General features: G+C 42.5%; 2 protein-coding genes across 2 annotated transcripts in view; one reads left to right on the forward strand and one right to left on the reverse strand.

The window, feature by feature from the left end:
• Positions 1-540: 540 nt before the first annotated feature.
• tmtops2b (teleost multiple tissue opsin 2b) lies at positions 541-25,642 on the forward strand. Its single transcript, XM_041950653.1, has 4 exons — positions 541-907; positions 13,802-14,127; positions 19,813-20,046; positions 25,427-25,642. The coding sequence occupies exons 1-4, from the start codon at positions 541-543 to the stop codon at positions 25,640-25,642; spliced, it is 1,143 nt and encodes a 380-aa protein (XP_041806587.1).
• Positions 20,100-27,300, reverse strand: part of st6gal2a (ST6 beta-galactosamide alpha-2,6-sialyltranferase 2a) — a 45,583-nt gene continuing 38,382 nt past the window's right edge. Inside the window, exon 7 of the mRNA XM_041950652.1 lies at positions 20,100-23,808. Within this exon, the coding sequence (XP_041806586.1) occupies positions 23,561-23,808 (248 nt within the window). The 3' untranslated portion in view covers positions 20,100-23,560. The remainder of the gene's footprint in view (positions 23,809-27,300) is intronic.

Below are 27,300 nucleotides of genomic sequence, written 5' to 3' on the forward strand. Positions count from 1 at the left end.
TCTCGTGACGTAAGAATCTCCTTTAAAAGATGCTGGCTCGCGGAGCGGAGCGCACTTTGCGCCGCTCATCCATCGGGAGCGCTCACGGTGAGCGCGGATTACAGTTGGTCTTCACAGCGGTGAATTGGAGACGAGAGACTTCCCCAAACATACAGCAGCAGCTCAGAGGAGGCTGCGTTGCGTGAACGGTGATGAATAATGACGCCTTTGCCGAGAGATTAAGGCGTCAGAAGAAGCTCGTGCGCTCCCTGGAATGCACTGAACACGGAGAGGCGGGCGCGTGAAGGTAACAGGTGGTGCTGTGTGCGCTCTTGCTGTATTGTTAGCCTTTGGGACACCACATCTGGGACGGGTTAGCGGCTCCGTGCTCTCGGCCTCAGTGGAGGAATTTTGAAAACATGAGGCGCGCCTGTGCCTCAGAGGAAAACCAGCATGGAGAAAGACTTCAGCAGAAAGTCGCCGTTCATAAACTTTCCAGGTGAGCAGAGAGACGAGTCCTGACTTCCGAAACGGCTCCAGAGTGAAGACAAGCTCCGATGAATGGACAGCAGGATGTTTTCTGGTCTGACCGGTCTGAATTACAGCTTCAACCTGAGCGATGACCCGGGGCTGGCGGACGCGCCTGCGGGCAGGGGGAAGCTCTCCCCGACGGGCTTCGTCGTGTTGTCCGTGGTGCTGGGCTTCATCATGACTTTCGGTTTCCTGAACAACTTCATCGTGCTGCTTCTGTTCTGCAAATTCAAGAAGCTGCGGACGCCGGTGAACATGCTGCTGCTGAACATCAGCGTCAGCGACATGCTGGTGTGTTTGTTCGGCACCACCCTCAGCTTCGCCTCCAGCGTCCGCGGGAAGTGGCTGCTGGGGCGCAGCGGCTGCAGCTGGTACGGCTTCATCAACTCCTGCTTTGGTGAGTTCCTTATGTTTCCAGGTTACTGATTGATGTGTGTTTGCATGCCTGCAAAAAAAAAAAAAAAAAAAAAAAAAAAGTTTAGTGTTCAAAAAGAAATCGTCTTATGTAATGAGCACTAATTAGTTGCTTAAATTGTAGTTTTTTCTGGAGAATCAGTTCAGAAACACTATAAAATAAAAAAGAACAGTGGAAAATTCGGGTGTTTTTTGCAACATCATGGATGCAAGATGAGATATCAAAGGGATCAACCTCAGTGTAAATAGTACGTGGTCTATACAAGACTGTCACCCAGACATACTGGGCAGAGCATGTACTGCTGGTGGACGAACTTTGTAATGGTTACACTGTTTTCACATCACATCAGACCTAGTTTGGCATTTCTGCACTGCAGTTTCTTGCTAGTTAACGGCCAACATGCGAACTATATATCTGCAATAATATTAGCTTGAATGATTTATTGTTGTTTATTATAGCGCTACTTTGTATTCCAGCCTTTTCCAGCCAAATGCAATAATCCTCCACAGAACAGGGGTTGCAATCTCATTTGACTTCACTTAAGGAATCTTAGCTGAGATACACAGGCTGTATTTGCCTACATGTCACCAGATTAATTATCTTCCTAACAAGAATTACACGAGGCTGAAGGCTGATACAGTTTTTTCCTCTGTGCCAGGGACCTTCATTGTTGTCCAAAAACATAACCTGTTGACCTGTTTGAAACAAATGAGCAGGGAGGTATGAACAGTAGGTGATTTGAGGGTGGGATGATGGGGGATGCTGTCCCTCTTGAATAGTTGAATAGTTGTTTAGTTGAATATTTTAGTCTGCCTGACTCATTGATCCTTTATCTGACTGAGGTTCTAAAACCCCCACGGCTCTGAGATATTAGAAGACTGACTGTGCTGTATTGATAAATCCATCGAGCTGTCCATGGTGCTGAAGTAGCAGATTGGTTTGCAATCACTACATTTTCACTGAATCCTCCCTTTCTGTCAATTCCTCCTTGGACCTATAATATTGTCTAAAGCATACTATAAATACTCAGTTCTATACTATATTGTAGCCTAAATTACTCTTTACGGTGGTGCCACATTCATGGTCAAAGTGACAAGCAGCAACATGTAGTCTCAGAAGAGCAAGAAGATCATAGAGACACACTGTTGACTGCAGTATTCCTGTAATATTTCTATAATCATTCAGCAGCATCTGTGCCTCTGAAAATACATCCCCAGACCAATCCACCTCTATATCAAGCTGTTTTACGGGAGACATGATTACAGATGTAGATGTTCGGTGTAACCTGGGAGTGAGTGGGAGTGAAGGAAATTAACCTGCGCTCAGCTGCTACAGTCACTGTGCATGATTTGAGGTTTATAGTATTAAACTGTTTTGAAAGATAAGCATTATTAAAATGCTTACTGTCCACACATAGTGAAAGAACAGGCCTACACACGACACATAGGCCTGTATAGTAACATACAGAAGCAGGCTCAGGCAGATGTGAGTGCCAGCATGCGTTTGTTTTAGTGCTGGACACTCAGCTTGACTTCACTCCCAAAGATATTACTCCAAACGCTGCAGATAGCCTCTTGTTGCTTCTGGATAATCTGTGTGTAGATAATCTGCACTTTTCCTGTGCTTGTTTATTTTTTTCCCTTTTCTCCCTTTTTATTATAATTTTCCATGTTTCCTTCTGTCTTTACTAACAGTCCATCCACCCTCTCCATCAACACACCAATATCTGTAGCATCGTGTTATTTCAACTCCCGCCTCCTCTCTGTTTTCATATCCTCTCACAGTAATATCTTCATTGTCTCAATGTATATGCATTTTGCTTGTGTTTGTCCACCCGCTGTGCTTTGTCATGTCTCACTGATAAAAAAAGGGATTTTTGATAGAGAGGAAATTCCATTTATTGAAATAAAGGCTGGTATATTTCAAACTGTGCCTTTTAAATCAGCGGTTGTTTATTTTGACTTTGTTCCCCCTGGGCTCCTGTCCTGTGACAATGTTTTTTTCCGGCATACAAGACTCAGCGTGGTCCTGAATGCTGGAGATAGTGCTCATCTCATTGAGAGCTGCCGTCCAGTGAATCAGTCAGTTTCCAGACACCAGCAGTTATATGCATGTTTTGTGACGCCTGTGGATATTGTAGTGGTTGGATTTGGCAAGAAACTGCACATTGATGAGACACTGATTTCACAAATACAGGTAGGTATGTGCACATCTCTAGAATTCAGATGATATGCAAGCCTTGGTTTAGGAAAACTGGCAATAATGTAAAGAGCATTCAGCTGTAAGACAAACACTGAAGTGTTTTTTTTTTTTTTTACCATTGTGAACACACTGTATAAAGATAATCTCACCTTGGCATCCTAAGAAACATCTTATCGGGTGTACTGCATGTGCTCTGTTATAAATACTAATAAATCATGCAAGTAAAAGCTTTTCTTACTCTTATTCTTTCTAAAAACAAACAATGCTTCTGTATGTTTGTCGTAGTTATTTCTTTCCTTGTCCATGCGTTCTTCTATTCTTCTCAACACGTGATGACCAAATCACAAAACACACAATCATCGTCTTTCACAAAAGTGCTCCCGCACTTGAATGAAGCATACAGTATTTTCACGTGTTCACGTGGTCACAAACAGCCAGCACATTCACATTGTCCAGTACATTGTGTTCTCGCCAGCAGCAGCCTTGTTAAACAGCCTTGTTTTTTTTTTTTTTTTACACCGTCTGTTTCACATGTCCCTTAATGCATGTCTACGCTTGTATAACAGACTGCTTTGCTTAAACTGCAAATGACCATATTATTGTCTGACTTGGGTCCTTCATTTCATCTATAAAACCTGCCACCAACCCCACCCTGTGGTCTTTCCTTCAGAGGAGGGAGTGGAGCAGCTTTTCCATACATCACTGCCAGAGCACAACCCCGCACATCATAGTATCATGATTGATTACTGTTTTTTCTTGGCCGGCCCGAGTCAAAGATCAAGCATCAAATTTAAAAAAGGCTCATACAGGTTGACATTCATATTGCAGAGAGCAGTCAAGGCACTGAAAGCCTCTGTATGTCTTCTAAATGTCAAATATTCAACCCTAGTGTCATCTCATCTTTTTCGTAAATCGCCATCTGTCTATTTACCTTCAGTCTTTTCAAGGAACACAGAACTCAGGATGACTCATAGCTATATTTGCACAATTGATTTATATAAGTAGATCCAGATATGACCTACTGTTGTCATTTTCCTTCCAAAGTGTGCATTATGTTAAACATGCATATATTAGGGAGTGGAGTAGGACTGTCAAGCACTTTCAAGCAGCTAAATGTTGCATTTGTGCTAGCAGAATAGCAGGAGCACAGGGGATAAGACCCATATGCCGACCACAGAGGCAGAGCTTTTCACTGATTTAATGCACAAAATCCAATAGCATAAAAGGCTTACAGGATAATGAAGCATGGCAAGGGTCAAAACCAGATGCAGGCAAGGAGCAGGCAAGACTCAGAAGTCCAAAACACAGGCATGGTCCAGGAAACCTAAACAAGGATCCAAAAACACCAGGAGAACTGAACACAGTGTTCAAAGATGAGGTGGCACTGAGAGAGGGGACCACACAGGGTCTGTCAAATTGCATCCACGTTTCCCTCACCTGCGTCTTTTCCTTGTGTCTAAGTCCCTCCCACCGAGGATGGGTGGAGAGACGCACGGCGCGAGGAAAGAAAATGATTTTAGAGAAACGAGACATCCTTCCCTCCGAAGCGTCACCTGAAGCGACGTCTGTTACTGCTGTTACAGCTGGATCAGCTGTCAGTCAGCTTTAACGGCTGTAGAGACTTTTGATGAATTTGCATCTGCACACGTGTGAATACTAATCAAGGCCCACAGTTATCAGTGCCAGGGCAGCAGTGTTTCCTCTCTGTAGCCTCATACATGAACATGAATAACCATCTGCATTCTGTACTGTGCTGTGTCCTGCTCAGAGGCACAGACACCAGTTCTACCAGTGGAATACGTTCATTATTCATTATTTGAAACTGTATTTATTGATGTTCTGAAGGTGAAATCATTATTTAAAATCCTAGAATATGATTATGGTGTCTTTTGAATGCTTGAAATCATTTATTAGGTTAAATTTTTCAAGAAAATTAAAATTATGTAACCCGTATCATTGATGCTCATCAGCCTCACACATGACATGGAAATGATAAATGATGTAAAGTGTTGACTTACAGGCTCTCCTTCTCTGTGTCAGTTCAGTTGCATCTATGATAAATGTTGAAAAGAAAAACAGTTATGGTCCTTCTGTTGTTCAGGCCTAAAGTTAACACATATTTGTAGCTAGATGATGAATCAGGAAACAGACTTTTATGAAGGCTGCTCTCAAGTTTCCTCAACTCATCTCCTCAGAGATGTCTCCTCACTCCTCGGAGCAGATATAAGAGGATAAGCCATATTAAGAGGCTTGGGATGTGCCCACAGACTAAATACACAAGGAAGGGTAGGCTAATGAGGGACAGGAGACACTAATTTGTGGTAGGCGATCATATATAGGTGGGAAACACACAAGGGTTTGAGGACAGAACAATGAAAAGACTGGTTGTGTCTAGATTATCCCTGTGTTGGGTTCGCTGTTGGCCAGAGAAGAACACCTAACCATGAACGTCAGTCATGTCGCTGCAGAGCCATATCTTTTCCAGCCATCCCAGGGAAGCTAACTGTGATACATGAGAGTAAAATGAAGAGTTGATCAGTGGAAGTGTGCACATTGATTTTCATTGTGGCGCACCACAAACACAGGTGGTTTCACAATGAACAAAGTGACTGCAGCAACATGTTTAGAATAGCAATGAGTCATTCTGTCCCATCAGAGAATTTCACCCGCAATGAAACAATCCAAGCCATTTTGGTAGCATACAAGCATTACCTGGTTGTATTTGCGGTTTAAGTTGGTAAATTTACATGTTTTGTGTTGTTCAAGTGCTGCAGTATTTCAGATTTGAAGGGAATGGCTCATCATCATGAGAAATACTTTAAAGTTTGCAAAGTTTCAAAAGATTTTCCAATTCCGTGGTCGAGGACTGGATGAAAGCTTTCAATCTTGGTGTTTTTCATAGGTCGATATATGGTTCATCAACATTTAGATTCAATCCATATTAATTCCAGTCAGACACACTAATTTCATTATTAATTCTGCCTGTCGATGGTGATGATTATCACTGCCATTCTGTTCTCCTCTGATAAATTAAAATGTCCCCTATGATACTGTATTTTCTATGTTGCACCAAGAGCCCCTGAAAGGAGCAGAAAGGAGGTGTAGTTATTCTTCTCTTCCAGTATGAGAGGTGTCCTTGACTTTCACTCTAACCAAACATTCGAACCAACACTGCCGTCAGATAGCAGTGTGTTTTGGCCAAGCGCATCAGATCTGAAATGAAACAAGCATCGTCTGATCTGCCACTCCTACGCTTAAAGGATAAGTTTGGCATTTTTCTTATTGTCAACAAATCCCGTGAGAAGACCAAAACTAACATTGCCTCAGTCTGTCTCCAAGTACTTGCTGAGCCCCCTACTCTGTCTGCAGTGCTCAGCCTCAAGCCCCTTGGTGCCTACTGAAGATATAAGGCAACAGGTCACAAATGACTCATTTTATGAGTAATTTATAAGCAATTTCCTGCTAACAGCTGGACACTGTAGTTTTAGCTAAGGACAGAGAGTACAGGTTCAAAAGCCTGATGAAGTGCTGAGTGAAATGTGTTGCTCCTGCAGTGTTAATAAAACATCATGCATTATGTGTTTGCAGGTTAAGCATGCGGTTTCCATACCACAAGGACGTGATTAGTTTTCTAATGATTACATGTTTATTTTGCAGCTGATGACAGTTGAATTCCATAAGCATTAAGTCTTAACACACCACCAGCTACCAGTCTCCATCCAGCACCGTGTGCACATCTTTGTCTCGTGATGCCATGATGGTTACTTCTTAATATATTGGACTGTTTTAGCTCATAAACAGAGACTGATAAACATCATGTCATGTGATTTACACAAAGTGCTGCTCTGTTCCTCGTGCGGCGTTTAAAGCACTCAAACCGTCTTTCACTCAGACACTTGATCACACAGATGACGTCGGTGAAAGTCTGTGAGGGTTCAGAACTCAAGACTCAGGGCGTGTTCTCATCATCTGGGATGGATGGTAGAGATGTGAGAGATTCCCTCTTTAACGAGCGCTCACGTCATCTAGACAGATGTAAGATTACGGAGTTGGTCATGTGAGGGTTAAGATACATACTGCATTGACAATATAAGACTGTTTTCCATTAAATCCAACCCAAGCTGTGCGCTGCTGCTGTTTGCTGTGCTCTAAAATGTCTACTTCCTGTTTTTGTACCGGCTGTAAACATACTGCAGCTTGTTCTGTTGTGAACAAATAGAAGCCAGGCTTTGCAGGAGGTAGTGATGTCAGATATGATTCGTCAGGTAAAAGTTCATCACAGCAGGCTGCTCTCATCCCATGTCTGATTACCCAGCAAACAAGTCGATGTTGAAAAAAGGCGAAACATCGTCAGGGGGTTGACATATACAGCCAATATGAAAATTGAACCAACGTCAGGTTGCGGCATCAACAGCGTCTCACCTGCAGCATTCAGCTTTTGAAAATGATTACATTTCTGTATCCTGACATGTTTTGTGAATAACTGTCTATTTCACAAATGCTTATGTTGTACATCAGGGCAGAGCCAAACAACTCAATACTCAAGAATTTCTGTGTACATCTGTTCAAATTAACTTTTTAATATAATATAATGTAATAATATATATTAACTGTAATACGCATGCAACCATATATGGATGAATTAAAAAATATCTCGTAGAGGGTCCATCAATCTAAAAAATATCCCGTAGAGGGTCCATCAATCTGGGTCCATCAATCTCGACTCCTGGTGTGCTGAATACTTCAATCCTCGTCCATCCCTACATTATTTCTGTAATTACAGTTATTGACTTGTATTGGCTACGTCCTTCAGGTTGCAGAGAAAAGTGCTCTGCTCGGTATGAATTTACACTCAATAGCATTTAAACTTCTTGTAAGTCCGTCTATTGTGTGGTTCAGGTGCAAGCTGCAGATCATTTCAATAGTTTCATGTCAGAGGTCGTGCCACAGACCTGCCCTCCACCCCCGGCTTGATGAAACGTTTGCAGGGTATCTGCACACACACACCCACAGATACACAAACTGTCTTTTCGTGATGTGCATTTTCTGACCCGATCTCATTACACTCCAAATGCATTTTATGTTGTGTATGATGAAGTTTACCTGGTTTGTTTAGGCTTCTGGAACATTATGAATTAAAATGTGAAATGCAAGTGTTATTTGAAGCGGCTCACTTCAGCGAGGTTTGGACAGGTAGTGGGAGGTGTGTGGAGCTTGCCCTGTTCTCTGCTTCGGTTTCCCCTGGGTTTCCCCAAATACATGCTAAACACGTGTACGTCTGTTGAACTGGCTGAACATAGGCTTGGATCTGTTTTCTCTGTCTAATAATGTTCGCCCTGTGATAGTCTGGTGACCTGCTCAACAATAAGCCTGTGCTTTGCCTTAAGATTTGGTACATTGTCCCATAAAAATTCAGCCTCATATGTACAATGTCTGATTTTAATCTGCACAAGATATTTGAAGTTCTGAGTAAACAATTAAAAGATGTTTTCAAACATTTGACCTTACATACAAGCTGTTTGTCCGCCTAGTCTCAGTGTGGCGTGTTTGTCCTCTCAAGAGACACAGGATTTTATGCCCTCTAACTCCCCATTCCTTGAATGCCAGATGGTAATATGGAGTATTTTGACCCTGGGGGTATTGCAATATGACTTTCTATGTCCAATACAAAAGGGGTCTTGTCATTAGCCCTTCCTTGCTTTGCTGAATTATAGTGGCAATTATTGGTAACATCATTACACTATGAAATAGGGGACAATTAGAAAGATCAAGAGCTTCAGAGGAGAAGACACAGCAGCAGATGGGTCACAGGGTTGGATATGAAAAGATCAGCAGAGGCATTTTCCAGGGCCATTTCAGGGCATTAATCCTATCAGTTTTACTGTTGCTGCTCTAAATAATCCATTTTATTGTTTTTCTGATTAATAGTGCAAAACCACAATACCCTAGAATCGTACACATGAAAGGGCTGATGCTAGCACCCGGTAGTAACTGCTGCTCCATCACAATGTGTGCCCGCAGAGTGGAAACCAGTGATATGCTGCAGCCCCAGTCAGCCACAGATAAAGAAGGCAGAGAAAAACTAATATATAAACTAATATATTTCAAATACATCGCCATCACAGCCAGCCACATTTGTGAATTAGGCTGCATGGTTCAAAATTTCGAGTTTAAAAGGCACCTTCACGAGACAGAAATGTGGAAAAAGAGGAGGCAGAGAATGTGTGGGGGCAGCCCTCGGCCAAGAACATTTCTCATCCTTTATCATCATCTTATCGGTACCTCCGGACACCAAAAAACCTCCTCACATAAAACATCCTGAGAGTGAAGGACTCTGAGGCCTCTCAGATTACCCAACCATGTCAATACACCAATAAAACCTTCCTTTATGTCCAGTAAATTGATACCACAGATGATACATATTCATTTCTGTTCAATTTACCATGACAGCAGCCATTGTTACACACTTCTTCCTCCTGGACTTTTCCTACAAAAAACAAAGTAAGTAAGTACTTTAAGTAAGCATCAAGCCACATTAAGACCATCATTCCCGACAGGTTGAGTCTCAGACTTTATGAAATGTCACAGGAAGAAAAGCACAGATGCAATATAATAAAATAGTGATGGCTGAATTCCTTTTAACTGCTACAGTTTCAAGGTCCTGGTATTGTACACGTACTGTATTCTATTGTATTGCACACGTACTCAACACACAGGCAGTGTGATGAGTACGTGTTAAGTGGTTCCAAGTGCAGACATTGATAATAAGTGGCTGGAAGAGACTGGACTTGGGGAGATTAATGATGCGTCCAATGGGGACAGGACCAATAAAGTGGGGGGAAAGTTTCTTGGCTTCAGTCCTGGGATGAACATTGGGAGTGGATAACCATACTTTCTGACCTGGTGTGTAGATAGGTGCCAGGGTCTGGTGTTTGTCTGCGTTACGACAGTAAGCTTCCATAGAGCGGAGGTGGGCGGACTTAGCATTCTTTTACATTCTACGACAGCGACGGAGGTGGGTCTGCAGAGGCGGAACAGGTATCTCGTAGTCCTGGGATGGAAACAGGGGAGTTTTGTACCCTAGGGACGCTTTGAAAGGGGAAAGATCTGTGGCAGATCTGGTTAGAGTATTGTGAGCACATAGAGAGGCTGAAACTCCAGGACATGGGGTTAGTGGCGGTGACACAGCCTAGGCCTTCTTCCAGATCCTGATTGGCTCATCCTGTTTGGTCGTCGGATTGGCATGAAAACCAGAGGAAGGCTCCCAGGGCTTGGCAGAAGCCCTTCCAGACCTGGCAAATAAACCGAGGACCACAGTCAGACAATATTTGCAGGGATCCCATGCAGACGAAACACTTGATGCACCATGAGTTCAGGCAAAGCGAGAGTTATGTCCCCACTGGAGGACTTGGGACTGAACAAACAAGCATTTATTGGGGCCATTACCCGGGTTCCATCCCAGGATGGTCTCTGGGCTGGAGGAGTGGTCTTCGGGAGCATACTGCCAGGAGAGAGCATTACTTGATGTTCCTGGATCCGGGTTGTAGGCGGGTGAAGTTGAATCTCCCAAAATAGAGAGCCCAGCGAGCCTGGAGTCCAACCACTTGGCAGTTTGAATGTACACCAGGTTCTTGTGGTCTGACCAAACCACAAAGGGGTGTTCTGCTTCCTCCAGCCAGTGCCTCCATTCCTCCAAGGACAGCTCATGGTCCCCAACATCATTGTTTTGCTCTGCAGGAGTGAGAAGGAGAGAAAAAAATGCACAGGGGTGAAGTTTCTGATCAGACCTGACCAGAATATTGAAACAGTACAGCTCCCACTAGTATCAGAGGGTCATCCTTGACAGTGAATTGTGAAGAAGGATCGGGTTGTACTAGGATGGGAGCAGAGATGAACAGTTTCTTTAAGTCAGCAAATGCTTTTCCTGCATCAAGAGACCAGAGTTTAGAGTTTTCTGTAAATCTCTGTAAAATGCGTCTAAGTGTGGAGCATGTGCTTCACAGAGAGAAGGGTGAGCCGGTGGTGTGGAGTGAGTGGATAAAGTGAGATAACCTCCGAGTCGATTGAGCATGTTGTGCAGACATGGTCCAGTTACTCTTGGAGAGTGAGTGCAGAATTTGTCCTGCTGACCAGTTTTAGCTCCTTGTGGAGACAAATCATTCTAAATTTCGTGATTCTCAGAATCTTTGTCTGCAGAGACCAGAGTGGCCAGATTGTTCTGTTAAAAGGGGCAGAGGACATGGCTGACACAGACAATTGATTAATAAAAGGATTTATTTATAGACAGGATTATGATCACCGGGAGATGTCCTGTGTAGATCCAGAAAGGAGCAGGCAAAAAGGTGAGGTGGGTCAGCAGGTGTCTCAACCTTGGCAGGAGAACAGACTTAGTTACTCAGAAAACAGGCAAGGCAGAACTCTAGAGCACAGAACGAAGCAGTGGGAGAGCAACATGGCTGACATGTGTTGCCAGGCTATAAGTACAACAGCCTGGTGAAGACCGGTGAGGAGATCCGGGTTTTATCCTGTCATTATGGATTGGCTGCATCTGTGGTGGATGAGGAGGCAGAGGCTTCCTAACAGCATGTTGTTGCAAACGGCTGTGCATCATCTTTTAAGTATATGCAGCAATTTCACTACCCGGATCAGCACATCTCTGTAATGTACCATGACACCTTCCTCTGGCTGTCTTCTGGGTCTACTTACTGCAACATAGATATCAATAGTCACGCATCAAATAAGGCGCAGTCAGCATGTGTTATACTTAGGACTGGTGATCAGGGTTTTCAGTTTTGCTTTTAAATGGTAGGATACGCTGGGTGGGGGGTGGTGGGGGTTCTTGAGAAGCAAGACCAAATGAAATGCTGACATTAATGTTTGAATGGCCTGACGTTTCCAGCAAATTCCCAAGTTTTGCCCTCAAGCCGGCAGAGTTGTGAAAGAACTGAATATGAATGAAAGGCAGAGACAGCCCTCGCATACAGTATCAGCATACAGCCTTACTCCCACGACACTCCTCCCTGCCTGAACTCTTTGGAGATTCCTGAGAATGAGAACTGATGCTGAGAGCCAGGAAGAGCTGAACAGACTCAGCGACTTTTGAACAGCGCAGCGAAGCTGGGTGGCAAATAAATAAATAATTAGAATATAAATTTAGAATATAAATCGCTGTTCATGCTTTTTTTGGGAGATAGAAATACTCTTTAAATATGTAGCATCTTTAATTAATAAATCATTTTGCGTAATCTGAGCACAGAGGACAGAGTGACAGTCAGTCCAGTACCATTTTGCATCTTTATTATACAACAGAACTGGATTACTATTGTCTGTGAGAGTCATGATTGTGATTATCGTCTTCTGATTTCATCATGTCGTTATCCTTGATTACTTGCACCACTGCACAACACGGCTGGACGGCACAGTCACAGAGCAATCAGGATTTTTGCTTTGTTCGTTTTCAGGGGTTCAAAGTGAGTTCAGTCATACTGTCCTGCAATGGCCCAGAACGTGCTGTGGCACCAGAGATGGTGACGATCCAAAAATCCAAAACAAATGCAACGACGCAAAAGTGCATCGTTTGTGGTGTCACATGGTGTGTTAATCCCATAATCTAAATCCTGACTGACTGCAGCTCCGACTGAACATCAGACTCACTCGGCCACTTTGATTGAAATTCACTGTCACGGTTCTCTGGAAGTTTCAGCGCGTTGGAATGAGAGGGAAAATAGTCAAGAGACGTATGAAAGGCAGGGATGTCCTGGCACATCACTTTCATTCTTGGCTTGTTCAGGTTGAGCCTTTAGGTAGATGGGGGGCACTTTTGAAAGCATACAGATGTTTCTCATTCCAAATTCAATCAGCAGTATAACCTTTGAAAACCTTTGACTGAATTACAGCTTTTGTCCTGTTTTTAGCTTCTCTAGTGGTGTGGCTCCAGGGGGGCCCAGTCCACCATTTTGGTCCAGACTGTCTAATTCAGCAGCTATTGGATAGATTGTCGTGGGATTTGGTTCAGACGTTCGTGTCCCCCTCAGGATGAATTCTAATAACTTTTGTGACCTCTTAACTTTTCCTCTAGTATCATCATCCGGGCAAGAAATTCATTTTTCCAGTACTTTAGTTTATGAACAAATACCTACACAACTAATGACTTTCCCATCAGCCTTGGCTGCACCTTGTGTTTAGTGCTAAATAGCAAACATTGCTAACACATGCTAAACTTAGATGATGAACATGGTAAACATCACACCTGTTGAACGTAGGCATGCTAGCATTGACAATGCTATCCCGCTCTTTGACAATGCTAACGTCATACCTGTTTAATATAAGCATGTTAGCGTTGTGAAAGAGCATATTAGCATGCTGATGTTAGCATTAAACCAAAGCACGGCTGAGTTCAGCCTCACAGAGCTGCTAATGCTGCTAATAAACTGTTATTATAAGTGCAACAAGTGTTTTAAACTTTAAAAACTGACCCACGAGATCTGCTCTACCTAAAGTATTGTCTTAATGACATTTTCAGGCTGTTTTTAGTTTTCAAAAGACCTGCTTTTGATTTTGCCCCCTTGTTCTGCTCCGTGTTACACAGTCTGTTAAATGTTTTTGTTTCGGTTAAAGTCCTGGTGAGCCAGATGACCACTGACCCTCACACCTCCACCTTTCTGTCTTTCTCAGGTATTGTTTCGCTGATCTCTCTGGTTATCCTCTCCTACGACCGCTACAGCACTCTGACTGTGTACAACAAGGGTGGGCTGAACTACCGCAAGCCGCTGCTGGCTGTCGGGGGCTCCTGGCTGTACTCCTTGTTCTGGACAGTGCCCCCTCTGCTGGGCTGGAGCAGCTATGGCATAGAGGGGGCAGGGACCAGCTGCTCTGTGTCCTGGACTGTTCAGACAGCCCAGTCACACGCCTACATCATCTGCCTCTTCATTTTCTGCCTGGGTATACCTGTCCTGGTGATGATCTACTGCTATGGCAGGCTGTTATTGGCAGTCAAACAGGTACAGAGACATCAGTGTGTGTGTGTGTGTGTGTGTGTGTGTGTGTGTGCGTGTGCGCGCACTGTAAAGGTTATTGCTGTTTTCCTGTCTGATGTTGAAGGTGAAACCGCAAAATGCTTTAATTAATCCTTTATAAAAATGCTTTGAGTAGCAAACTCTCCAGCTTTGAAAGGTAAAACAACAGCAGGTGGTTGGCTTGAATTCATGTCAGTTACAATTGACTCTATTTTTTAAGGGGAAAACAGCCTCAAAACCTTCATGGAAATTTTTCAAACCAAAAGCATTCAGAAAATTTGTGCTCTGTGCTCAGCAGCCCCATAAAAAGGGGACATGGACTCGTCACAGTCACTGCAATCACTGATTTTCACTGCCTAGTGGAATGGCGGGGTGTCTGTTCGTAGAGCAGAATTATAAAACATAATGCATCCAGCCAGCCATTTTCTGCCACTTGTCCAGAGCCAGGTCGTAGTGGCAGCAGGCGAAGCAAGGTAGTCCAGATGTTGCTCTCTCCATGTTTTCCAGCTCTTCCTGGGGGATCCCGAGGTGGATCCGAACCAGATGAAACGCTTCGTCTCTCCACTGTGTTCTGGGTCTGCCTGAGGGTCTCTGACAGTTGGATACCTCTGGAAAACCTTCAAAGGAAGGTGCTCAGGAGGCATCCTGATTAGATGATCCACCCCAGAATGTAGATTGACTTCCTCTTCACCATGATAGTCAGTGCGAAGCTCACATTATTGCCCTTGCACTAATAAGTACTTTTGCATTCCCAACAATAAATGTCCTTTGTGATTCCTCGCACATGTTGGTCATATTGCCCAGAGCGTGCGTCACTATATTTATATATATATACTAATAACAGGGATAGCAGATGAAACATCCCCTTTGATTACAAGTAGACATTAAGGCTGTCCTCTTGCCATCTCACTAGCAGAGCTACACATGCGCACTGACGCAACCGTGGGATTGGATGCCTCCCACTAATACGCAGCTACACCCAAGAAGTAGAAAAGAAAGAAAAATGGTGCAAATGCGTCAGGAAATATGTTAAAATCATTGCTTGAATTATACACACTTATGCATAAATCCCAAAATACATTTGTGAGTTCTCCTGCGTGCCATCAGTCATTAATACTGAGACTGGTCTGATGCCATATAGCAAGAAAAAGAGCAAAGTCTCCCTGTCCTCTGCCATGAACACAGAAATAGCTCCTTTCTGGACGAGCTCCTGTATTTTGCCAGCAGCAGCACCCGTTCCCTCCTGGGACGGCTTGTGTGTCTCTCTCACCACAGGGAACGAAGGTGATGTATCCCAAAAATGAAGCAAGTATACCTCAGACATGCGCATGCAGACATATAGCCACTCTTGGCTCGTTTGGATAAGTTCAACCCACGTGGCGCCACATCGTTTTGAAATCCTGAACCGCGACGCCACATCTATCTCTGAAACAGAAGCGAGGCAGGGAGACTGATGACATGATGTGATGATGCGACATCGATGAACGTTTGATGAAAGCATTTTCTGTCTCGACACATCGGCAGTAAATGTTGAGTTTGGGTGACATAAATCAAGGAAATATCAACACAGAAAAGTTACAGCTACCTTTTCTCCGCTCGGCTAATGGACCAGAATGCAGTGCAGCTAGAGGACGAGTAGTTTCTAAAGTAGCTGATGAGCTACGGCTGTTTTTCTCTGCCCATTTGTCCAACTTTGACGAAGAAACCTAACTCACCCCTTCTCCAACTCATCACGTACGGATGCTTGGTCAAGACCTCGTGGCGTCCCCTTTTAAGGCACTGGGTAGCCCTTTTTAAGCTCTAAATAATCAGTTCTGTTATTTTTCAGCTGATTTATGATACAGAAATAAAATACAGACTCAAGAATTACAGGATGCATAGAAAGAGTAGGCCCCTGAAGCGACTGCTGTTCCTGCACAGTGAAACGCTGTGGGGGGGGGGGACTTTATGACATGGAAACTGAGGCCAGAACTCCAGCAACAGCTGTTTAAAGAAGAACTTTATTGTCATTGTTGTTTCATCGGGGTCATCCGAAAAGACCTAAAGCTGAAACGTCTTGTTCCCACAATAAAGTTCTTCTTTATACAAAAATTGTTGCTGGAGCTCTGACCTTTTCACATTTTTTTCCATGCTTTTACGAGGTAAGTGAAGTTGTGTCAGATATTTAGCGCTTCTGCTGCAACAAATATCTTTCAACCACATGAACTAAAAGTTTTCCCCATAAAATAACTGCCCTGAGCACCGCAGAGTGAGGTTTATATTCACGCAATGGTGGGCCCAGCTCCAGGGACAGGAAGAGGTTATAGAGCTAGACTTTCCAGTCCCTGTCATGCACATTTACATTAGCCATAGCAGTGACTGCTACATTGAGTTTTGGGGAGAGACTTTTACTTGGTTAAAGTTAAATCCTTATCCCCCCAGTGATGTAGACTGTTTATTCCTGAGCAGAGCGCAGCATTGCGCCTCAGAATGATTAGCCACTGTGACAAAGCCTAAAGCCATCTTCTTGTTTCTTTAGTCGTTTTAATCCGATGCTTTTGTAAGGCGCTTTGGACCTTGGGCTTTGAAGTGCTGCACAAATAAAGATTATTAGGTGGCTGCACCATCCACAAACAGATGAGGACAATAAACAACCACGCAGGAAATGCAGCGCCGACACTGCCGTCGAGCTCCACGGGAGCATCTCATGTTCCAGGGATGTTTGGTTTGCCAGACCCCTTTCCTCCAGTGGTCAGTCTTATGATCTGTCTGCTGGGTGTCTCTTTTCTAAATAGATCATAGACACGACTCCTGTTTAGCACAGTAAATCTTCCTTATTCAGATGTGCATCTTAACACTTAAGCTGATGTGGCGCTGGCTCACAGAGTGTATTTGATTTCAGACAGTTAGCACTGGAGTGTAACCATTTAATAAAGCAGATACCGGGATGATAGTGCTCATGAGGAGATACAATGTGATCTGTATGGGCAGGAAATCCTTGTCTTGGAGGCTCAGAATCCACACGAGCATCGCTTAACAGTAATTTAGAACAAAATAAAATACAGTGGATATGTTTACAGAGGACGTGTGAACCAAGACAATCCCTTTAAATAACAATAACACATTTTTAGACATGCTTGGCATATTCCTCAGTGGATGAAGTGTCCTCCAAAACTACAAGATGCTTAAAATACTGTTTTGTACTGCATTCCACTTAAATTGAAAACCTCACGTAGCCAATTTAAGGTTTCATGATACAAATTATAAACCTAAAATTGCACAATTTTTCTCAGAAGAGAGACACTACTACTCTTAAACTGTTCATAAAGAGTCACACACTGGCTGTGTTTTGTGTCTTGTGATACAGAAAATGATTTAATTTTCTAATTATGTCAAGAAGTCTCTATTATCTAACCAGGTCAAGAAAATAAAAGCAATTCAGCCAAACACATTTAAGAGTACAGTGCATTCCCTATATAGTAGACGTTACATATGTTTATAAGTGTGTGTGTGTGTGTGTGTGTGTGTATATATATATATTCCTATAGAAATATCAGTAAAGGGATTTATTTCTGGCTGTGAGATCCAGTGTAGCCTTGACTGCTAAAGCAGCTTATTGTGATTTTCTAATGCAGGCCTACCTGTTATATGAGTGGTGTAGTCAGAAAGACTTTTACCTGCCTGTGAGTAATCCCAAGGACAACAATGATTCCGCTGTTTCAACTAACGCCTCCTTAGCAAATGCGCACATGCACATTAGAAACTTAGTAAAGCCAATAGCATACGGAGGAGGTCAGGATGGTGCAGGGAGACACAGCAGCAAATGGCACATCAGCGGCCCAATGGTGAGATGTGTCAGATTATAAGGGCTTCTGTGTGCAACTGTAGGAATACTAGCCAGCTGGTTGCCTGGCAGCCGCTCAGTGAGTCAAGGCTTGAGAAGCATGACTGTATTCCGACTTATCAGCTGTGATAATCAGTTGTAGAAGTGATCGAGGGTGATGGGAATATTATGACATCCAGCCAAAGCATCAAAGCAAGGGGGAAATGATTTGTTCAACTTCCTCATTAAATAGGAGTGCTTGTGGCACAAGTAACTATCTCACGCTACTGAAGTTATAAGATGAAGCTTCACCTGGCACTAGCTGTTAAATCCCTGCCTGCCGTTTAAACTTAGGCTCATTTACATTAAGTGTACGGAGCCTCAAGCTAAGTCGTGAGGGAGCGCAGGGCCCAGCGGGCTGTGTGGAGCACATGAGTGTGTCATGCGGCGAGCGTGGAAACCCCCCCCCCCCCCCCCACCTCTCTCCAATTCCTTTCAATTTATCCACGTAACAGAAGGGTGAAGGAAGGGCTGAGATTAAAGAAAAGCCATCTGTGTGTGAGGAGATCCAAAGAGTGACGTTAAGACAACTTTAATTGGATTAGGGATAAAATACAGCTCGATAAATCCTGTTTAAAATGTACATTCAGGAGACATGTAGTGAAAATGTGTTTTCTTTGTTTACTGATGCATAAGAAGGCGAAAAGAATATATTGTTATCCCAAGGGCTTAAAAGCTCCAGGTTCACTGCATTGGTTTTGGTTATTTGATTAACTGCATCATTCACATTTTTTAATGCAATTAAAGGATTGCATTAATTTTTAATTTGTTAGGGAATTTGCACCAGTAAAGAACAATATATGAACTTAGGTGGGTCCTTCATTGGTATGAGCATTTTTGGACCTGTCTTCCAGAAGACCCCAGTGTCCAAATCTAATTTTAATACCTTTATTGTTATATTTTAATGTATTTGCATAAAGTATATTGCCACTTAAAGTTGTGTTAAATCAAATCTGACAAACAGAAATTGGAGGTTGTTTTTGCTAGTGGGCCCTAACAGGTTCCATCACAAATACATCAGTGACATTTTTCAGATATTCTCTTGTATATTTTTAGTATTAGGTTGTGTTTAAATTAAAAAATTCTTTGGTAAAAGCATCTAAATGTCCAGATTCTTGTGGTTCCTGTTTATTCGACAATAAAACTTGAACCAAAACACTTTATACCTACAAATTACTAAAAGAAGAACGGTAATGGATAGCAGTGTGTGGGTATTATTATCATTCTTTTCTTTTCCCTTTTTTTAAACTAATTTAGCTGATTTCCCACCATATGGGCAGCTGATGTTTTCCACTTTCACCATTGCATCAAAAGGCAGTCTAAATTAGTTTGAAATTGGTACTTCACACTGAACAAGACATTTTTCATCACTTTTGGCATTGTTGCATGATAGAGCAGTGAAAAGCAGGGACTAATGAAAACTGTCATTACTGATGCTTTCCCTGAGACATACTGACAAATCTATTACAGCCTTTCCAAAGTTCTGTGAATTTTGTCTTTTGAAACATAGTTTGTGTAATCAGTGGTGCATTCTTGAACACACAAACAGGGAGAGTTTAGTATGAAGTCTACAAACAACATCTATTTTTGACACTTTCAAGGTTTAAGACTCTGTAAGTTGATTTTCATACTGTGGTGAAATGAAAGGAAACGAGCAGCTGCCTAGAATTTAACAAAGCTGTCACGCTTTGTCAAAACATTTTGAAGTGAAGGGGGCACTTCAAGAGCACAGGCTCTAAACTATGAAATGACCTCAGCGTGAACGTTTTGCTCTTGCTTCATCAGCCCTCTCTGACTGTCATCCACAGGTGGGTAAGATCAGAAAGACTGCAGCCCGGAGGAGAGAGTACCACATACTCTTTATGGTTCTGACCACAGCAGCCTGCTACCTGTTGTGCTGGATGCCTTATGGTGTGGTGGCCATGATGGCCACATTTGGCCCGCCCAACATAATCAGTCCTGTGGCCAGCGTGGTGCCCTCGCTACTGGCCAAGAGCAGCACGGTCATCAACCCCCTCATCTATATACTTATGAATAAACAGGTGAGTTAGCAACATGTGTGATTGACTAAAAGTCAAAGGCAGCCTGACATGTACAACAGCTTTATTTACACAGTAAAAAAAGACAAATTACAACAGCTGAAATCATACAAATGGTCTATTTAAATACCAATTCAAGTGTAAGAAGAGAATTCACTGACAAATCAAAGTCAAGAAGAACACCCTAAGGCTGTTTAAAGTGAAACAAGACCTTCACTCTTAGTCAGTCATGGATGCTTGTTTTTCTTTTCCTCTTTTCAGGAATACTGCAGGAAGGAAGGAAATGTAAAACTTAAAACTTGAACAATCATTCAGAGGCAGTGTGGTGCAGCAATTCCCACAATTCTGAGTAAAAACAAGACGTGACTGGAGAGGCGGAGAGGGCAAAATGTAATCAACAGTGTCTGCAAATCTTCTCACCACATGACCACTGGTCAAACATTACAGTTACAGTACAATGTCCTGGTATTTAATACTGGCAGGGATATGGTCGTTTTGAAGAGGATTCAAAATCAAATTATATTCCACATTAAGCATCCCAGAGAGAAGCAATAGCACCTTAGAAGTCCTGCTATCACTCTTTAGTCCTCTTCCCACGCTCAGCCCATCCTGCTGAGACACAACTAAAAATAGAATTTGGCACAATATTAAGATGTGGACACGAAGTTGCCAGAAGCCGTTGCACTTAATCGAGTGCTCCCTGGGAACTACTAAACAACTGCACCGCAGCTGGATGTGATGTCCCTGTCCACAAGCATGCACTAAAATCTGTAAAACACCACTTAAGAAAAAAAACCAAAACAATCTTCTAGGACAATCGCCTCTCACGACATTAATGACATGGTGTCTACTTGCAGCACGGTACAGCACAGACAGTTTAAGACTCTTAGCCCTGATCCTGATTTGCATGCTCTGTGCATCGGAAAGTAATCAAAGTTATCAGGAATATACATGTACAATATGTTCAGGGTTTTTGCACCTTCAGTGTGTTTACAATCACAAGCAAAAAAAAAAAAAAATTAAAATAAACAAACAAAAACTGATCATTTATCTCAACAGAGCAACATAAAACCTACAGCAGAGCGGGATTCAGAATGAATGGTGAATCTCCTAAAGTTTTTTAAACCTCTGTTACGGACATCTAACAGTTCCAGTGACCTCACTGGGCTCCTTGCTCTTCTAATGGCATGTCAAACAATCCACCTGAAACTGGGCTGGGTATCACACCTAAGTACTTTTTACACTGTCAGCAAGTATGCGACCATATATGTAACACGAGACCTGTTGTCAGTATCAGAGATATTACTGTACAAACTGCAAATCACTGAGAGGAACTCCTACATGCCAACACTGACCTTACAGGATTTTTGCATCAATGTGATGAAATACCTTTATCATGTATGCAATTCACTGAATCATGCAGTCAAATGCAACAGCCCCCCCAATAAATCCTGTCGTCACGAAGGTTATGATGTTCTGCTTTTAGGGAGGTGTCGATTTAACTGTATGATCAGTTTGCGGCTGCGGTTTGTGGTGCTGTTTAGTTGAGAAGTGGGCGGGGCTGTTTTATTTGACTTACTGGATCATGATATACAGTATCATCTGTGTTGCAATATCAAATCCCACAACAGGAGAGTTAATCTGCATGTTGGTATTAAAAATTGGCGTCAGATGCTTGTTTCTGTCTTTTTAAAAGTTTTGTTGTTTTGTAATCATCACAGTATGTGTTTATAGTAGTACTGATACATTTTGAATGACACCCAGCCCTAATAAACACTAAGTAATGCTAAGCCCCGGAATCATCTACATACTACCACCACAGAGCCATCTAATTCGACAAACATCAGATTATTCAAAGCATTTCCGTCACTGGTTTTCACATCTTATTACAAACCACAACCAATGGCACAAGAACAGTTTGTAGAATAGCACATGTAGCAATAAAAATCTCTGTTATAGGCAAGATTTTTCTGACTGAATGTCTGCGGCAAAAATCATAACTAACAACTCTCCTCTCTGTGCTCAACTAATACCTCTAGAGCTTGCTGCAGATGTGGCACTGACTGACTGTAAACATAAAAACCATCCTACCTGCAGACAAAAGAAATCTGATGACATCACCGGCTCAGATTCCTCTTTTATAATCGTGCCCACTCTGAGCTTTGGACAGGTACAGACCAGCATTAGAGGATTGAGGAAATATGAGATATTTATGGTTGTAGGAAATGAGCTTCATGCTGTTACGTGACAAAGAAATAACCCCTCACAGACGCAGACCACACTGCAGTGGTGAGCTCCAGGGAGGGTTTGGCCATTACACGCAGTGGTAAAATTACATTCAATAAAGAGTGAACTGTCACAAACAGGGGCTGGTGATTGCTGAGTGCAGAGCTGAGAATCCCCTGATACAGCTCGCTTCAGCAATATCAACTGCTCCACATCTCTCGCAGCAATAAACTCTATGTTACTGCAGTCCTGCCAAAGTATGTACTGCATGTATCTGAACAGTGACAAGGCAACCCGAGGAAAGTGTTCAGCTGACCACTAGGCACAGGGTTACGGCTGTTCTGAGCACCGGTTTGTTCTCATTTTGGCCCCATTCATTTTGATTTGATTATGCCGTTAGTTAAAAAAAAAAAAAAAAAGTTACTACAAGTAGGATGAATCCAAAAAGGACAACCAGTGCCTCGCATCCTGTGGGCTATCAACAGAGAGTCAGCCTTCTTGACACTGAATGATGAAACGTCCTAGACGTGTGACCAGGGAGTGAGAAACTGGTGGTAGTGAGCTGGCAGGTTTGCATGCACAGGAGAGTAGTTTAGTATTAGGCATTAGAACATCAGTCGTGAGAAATAAACCCAGCGTGACAACACGAAACAATTTCTGATTACACAAGGAGATAATCAGAGGAATGTCAAACAGGATCACCTGCTGCAGGGCGATGAAATGTACAGTGATGCGTTAGTGTGAATGTGTGTATATTTGAGAGTGTATGTTGCATTTATGACATTCAGCTTGGATGACTGCTTATTCACAACCCTTTGGACCAGTAGAAAAAGAAAAATCACAGATATCCACTGCTATAAACAGCGGCCTTTCCTTTAAGTGGAGAACCACTCATACTATTGAAAAACACAGTTTACACCATTGAAACACACCGTTATTGAAAATTCACGTGTCTATCTAAAAACACTGATCTGTTGCTACCCTAGTCAGCTCCACCGCTAACGTGGCTCAGCTAAAGCAGAGAGAAACGTCTTTTTCAGCTCCGTCTCAGAGACTCTTCCTGCCAGTCTCTGGTCTAGTAAACCATCTTGATGAAGACAAGTTCTTTCAGAAGCCCCCACGTTGATCCCTCCCTGGAGGGCTATGGCTTATGTTCTTCATGGTTCTAATTTGAAACTTCTAAGCTCCAGCCTCCTTGTCTCCAGTGGATTTATTGCACCTCTCCCTTACTCAGCCAGAAACGGCCAGAGTGTGTGTATACGTCCGGGCTCAGAGGGTCAGGTTTCATATCTCAGATGTCACAGTTGACGGTGCTGAAGCCTGGAAGAGTGACTCGTCCCTTCCTCCTGAGGTCACTCTCGGGCCCGTTGTTGATCCGCTGGATCAGGCTCTTCTCGTACAGGAGGGGGTGGTAGGCACCCAGCGTACAGGCGGCATCATAATAACGCTCATGGTAGTGGCAAAGGTCCGTCTGCCTCATTGAGGGAATGTACTCGTACACATGCACCTGCTCGCACAGCGCCATCATTAGGAGGATGCCTGCAATGGCAACAGAGAGAGAGAGAGAGAGAAGTTCAGGTTTACATATTCCAAAACATACATGCTATAAAAACCCAACTACAAACCAGTTTAGGGTAAAAAAAAACAAAAAAAAAACAACATCAACATCTGCAAAACACATAACACTTTGAAAACCAAGCCATCTTTTACCAGCCTTTAAATTGCATCTTTTTAAACTTTTTAATCAAGGTAGTGTTTCAGGAAGTCTCACACTCACACCTGAAAGCTGCCCACTTCAACCACAATCTGATCTGCTGGCCACTGAGCAGCTCTACTGGAGTAATTGAGCACAAGGAGAATGGTGTGAAATTTTGGGAAATAGGCTTGTTTTTGGCAGTGTTTGATGAGAGGAGCGACACCATTCAATATGAAGCTACAGCCAGCAGCACCAGTAGCATAGCTTAGCATAAGGACTGGAAGTAAGGGGAAACTGATAGCCTGGCTATTCACCTACCCACACCTCTAAAGCATATGCCCCAGTAACAGAAACAGTCTACCTATCACAGCTTATTAATCGGGGACTTCAGATACACTGGGCAATTCTCAGGTGCAAATGTGATTTTAAGTGTTGATGATCAGTCATGCAGAAAGAGAGCATGCATGCTCAGCAAAAACCCTCCTTTAGATGAAGGTAAAAACCGCACCAAATACATAATACATGAAGCTGGCGAGTTTGCCTGCTTCAGCATGCGCTGCATGGCGTCTTTATTACACTGTGATATGTTGCCAACACAGAGAGCTCCCACAGCTCCCACATACTTTTTGTTACCTTTTGTTCTTTTTCATTCCAGTTGCTTTGTATATTGCTGCCAATTTCTATAATTTTCCCTTTGATGATTGTGCTCACAACTTTCACAATTTCTTCTATGGCTGTCCAGCATGATTACAATCACCAGCAATACTTAAGCAAAATCCTTCCTAGAATATATAAGTGTGTGTTTAAGGACTTTGCTCTCTATAATGTGTTGTGCCATATGGCTATGTATTGTTTCCTTTATTAGATGCATAAGTTTCACCATCTATGTTGTCCTTTCCAGAACTAAGTTCCTCTCCTTCCAAGAAAATGTAACATATTTGGGATTTGACCATTTTTATTTCCATTCATTTTACACTGCTTTCCAGAATTGCTCATGTAGATAAGCCATCAAAAAATAATAATGGCCAAGTAAGCATCCAAACTGCTTAACAAAGATGCCTTATACAACTTTACATTTGTCGTCACTAACTATACCATTAATCCCATTCATGTACAGTCAGTGGGTACTGGCAAAGACCTTCCCTGAGTTGTACAGAAAAAAATAGCACTTCCACGCCGAGAGCTGCACTCAGACCTTTCCAACTAATGTGTCAAACTAACCAGTAAGTGTTAGATGCCACCTTCTCTGCCAGTACAAAGCCATTAGGGGGCCTTTTACTCCTTTCAAGTGGATCAACCTGTTGACTGTGAGGACATGAGAGTGCACTAAGGCATGATTTCAGCCTAATCAAAGTGACACACATAACTTTACCACAAGTCTCTCTGAGAGGCTTAAATGCAGGTAAATCCACTTTTGATATGTTGTGTTCACATTAGCTGTCTTTCCTTGTCTTGTCTCAGTTCTACAGGTGTTTCCTGATTATGTTTCACTGTGATCACTGGTCAGCAGAGAACTGCAACACATCGATGCCCTCCAAAACCACGGTAATCCAGCTGAACCGCAGAGTCTACAGCAACACGGTGGCCTGCACCGCGCAGATCTCCGCCGACACTCTCAACCAGTGCTGCAGCACTTCGGCCACCAAGCACACATCCCCGCCCAAGGTCACCACCTGAGCTGAGCGTCTTCAGTGTGACCAGGCAGGAAACAGTCCTGATGAAGTAGCAAAGGCTCATCTTGTCAGCTACACCTACAATGTAAACTACAGTGGGATGTGGACGAAAGCATGATGCATTTCAAAAGAAAATGTACTTAATGTGTGAGCTTGTGTTTGTACAGGAAACAATCTTTGTCTCTGTCAAAGGACACTTGAACTTCATACCCATGTGTGATTGTTGAACATCTCATTCCTAGACCAAAAAGAGTTTAAAGGGTTGAGGTCAGGGCTCTCCGCAAGCCAGTCAAGTTATTCTACACCAAAATCGAAAAGGATTTTTTCAAAACTGTTGCCACAAATTTGGAAGCACAAGTCTAAAAGATTATTGTGTGTCTCCCTTAATTGGAACTAAGGAGCACAAACCATGAAAAACAGCCCCCGACCAACAGAGCACAACAGTATACAGATTTAGTACTTTACCTTTGTTTTTTATGTTTTTATGTTCAGGAAAACTTTTATTTCAATATTTTTCCTGATCAATTCACAATTGTAATATTTGATATCAAAAGGTTTGAAGGATGTACATGTCAATGTTATTAGCTGCGATGCACATTTGCACTTGATGACATTGGATACAGAGTGAAAATGTTTTGGAGAATAAGCTCCACAAATATGTAGAAGTTTTGAACATTTTGTGCTTCATCAAAACTCTGTTTTTTTTTTTTTAACAAATTAAAAACCCAGGTGCAAACGAACTTCATTAGAGTTAAAAAGCTAACAATCCAAGTCAATTTTAAATATATATTATGTTGGCTATATTCTTTTTTGAAATCCAGATTCTGCTTTTTTTTTTCTACAAAACAAAAACCTAGTGCCTATTCTCTGTTGCTGTTCAGTCTTTTTGTGCTGCTGTAAATGTTAAAGCTAGTCATTCATAGATTTGTGCTTCTTTGTCGATTGATGTAATCATCATTTAACTTGCATCTTTTCCTGATTTCCGCTCTGACTGTAAATGAATGAAAGCAAAATCCTAAAAATAGTTACAACGACCTTCTCCTGAATTTAACTTTCAACTTGTATATACTCAAAGTGTTATAATTTTTGTCTGTGCGATAGCCTTTAATTTATTTGTCTTTATTTCTGTGGTAATGTCTCCTCTTTTGATGTAGTTACTTTGTGTTATTGCATGATTTTGTTGCATGTCTCTTCATGCAGTAAATTCCAAATTGATGTGAAATATAGAGAGGCAAACAATTACTTATGTAAATTTATCTGTATTCAACTGAAGAGCTCCCCCCTCTCTAGGAGTAGCTGGTCACACCTGTGGTCCGAAAAAGTTGGGACTCTGTGTGAAACCTGAAGAAAACAGTATGTGTTTTTTTGCTAATCTTTTTTGACACACACTCAATTGAAAACAGCACAAAGACAATATATATACTGTTTGACCTCATCAGCTTCATTGAGTTTTATAAATATCTGCTTATTCTGAATCTGATGCAGCAACACGTTTCAGGGGAGTTGGGACAGGAGCAACTAAAGACTGGGAAAGTTGTGGAACGCTCCAAAAACACCTGTTTGGATCATTCCACAGGTAAACAGGTTGATTGGTAACAGGTGATAGTATCATGATTGGGTGTGACAGGAGCATCCTGGAAAGGCTCAGTCGTTCACAAGTGA

Source organism: Chelmon rostratus, chromosome 13 (genome assembly GCF_017976325.1).
Source record: "Chelmon rostratus isolate fCheRos1 chromosome 13, fCheRos1.pri, whole genome shotgun sequence".
Classification (NCBI taxonomy): Eukaryota; Metazoa; Chordata; class Actinopteri; order Chaetodontiformes; family Chaetodontidae; genus Chelmon; species Chelmon rostratus.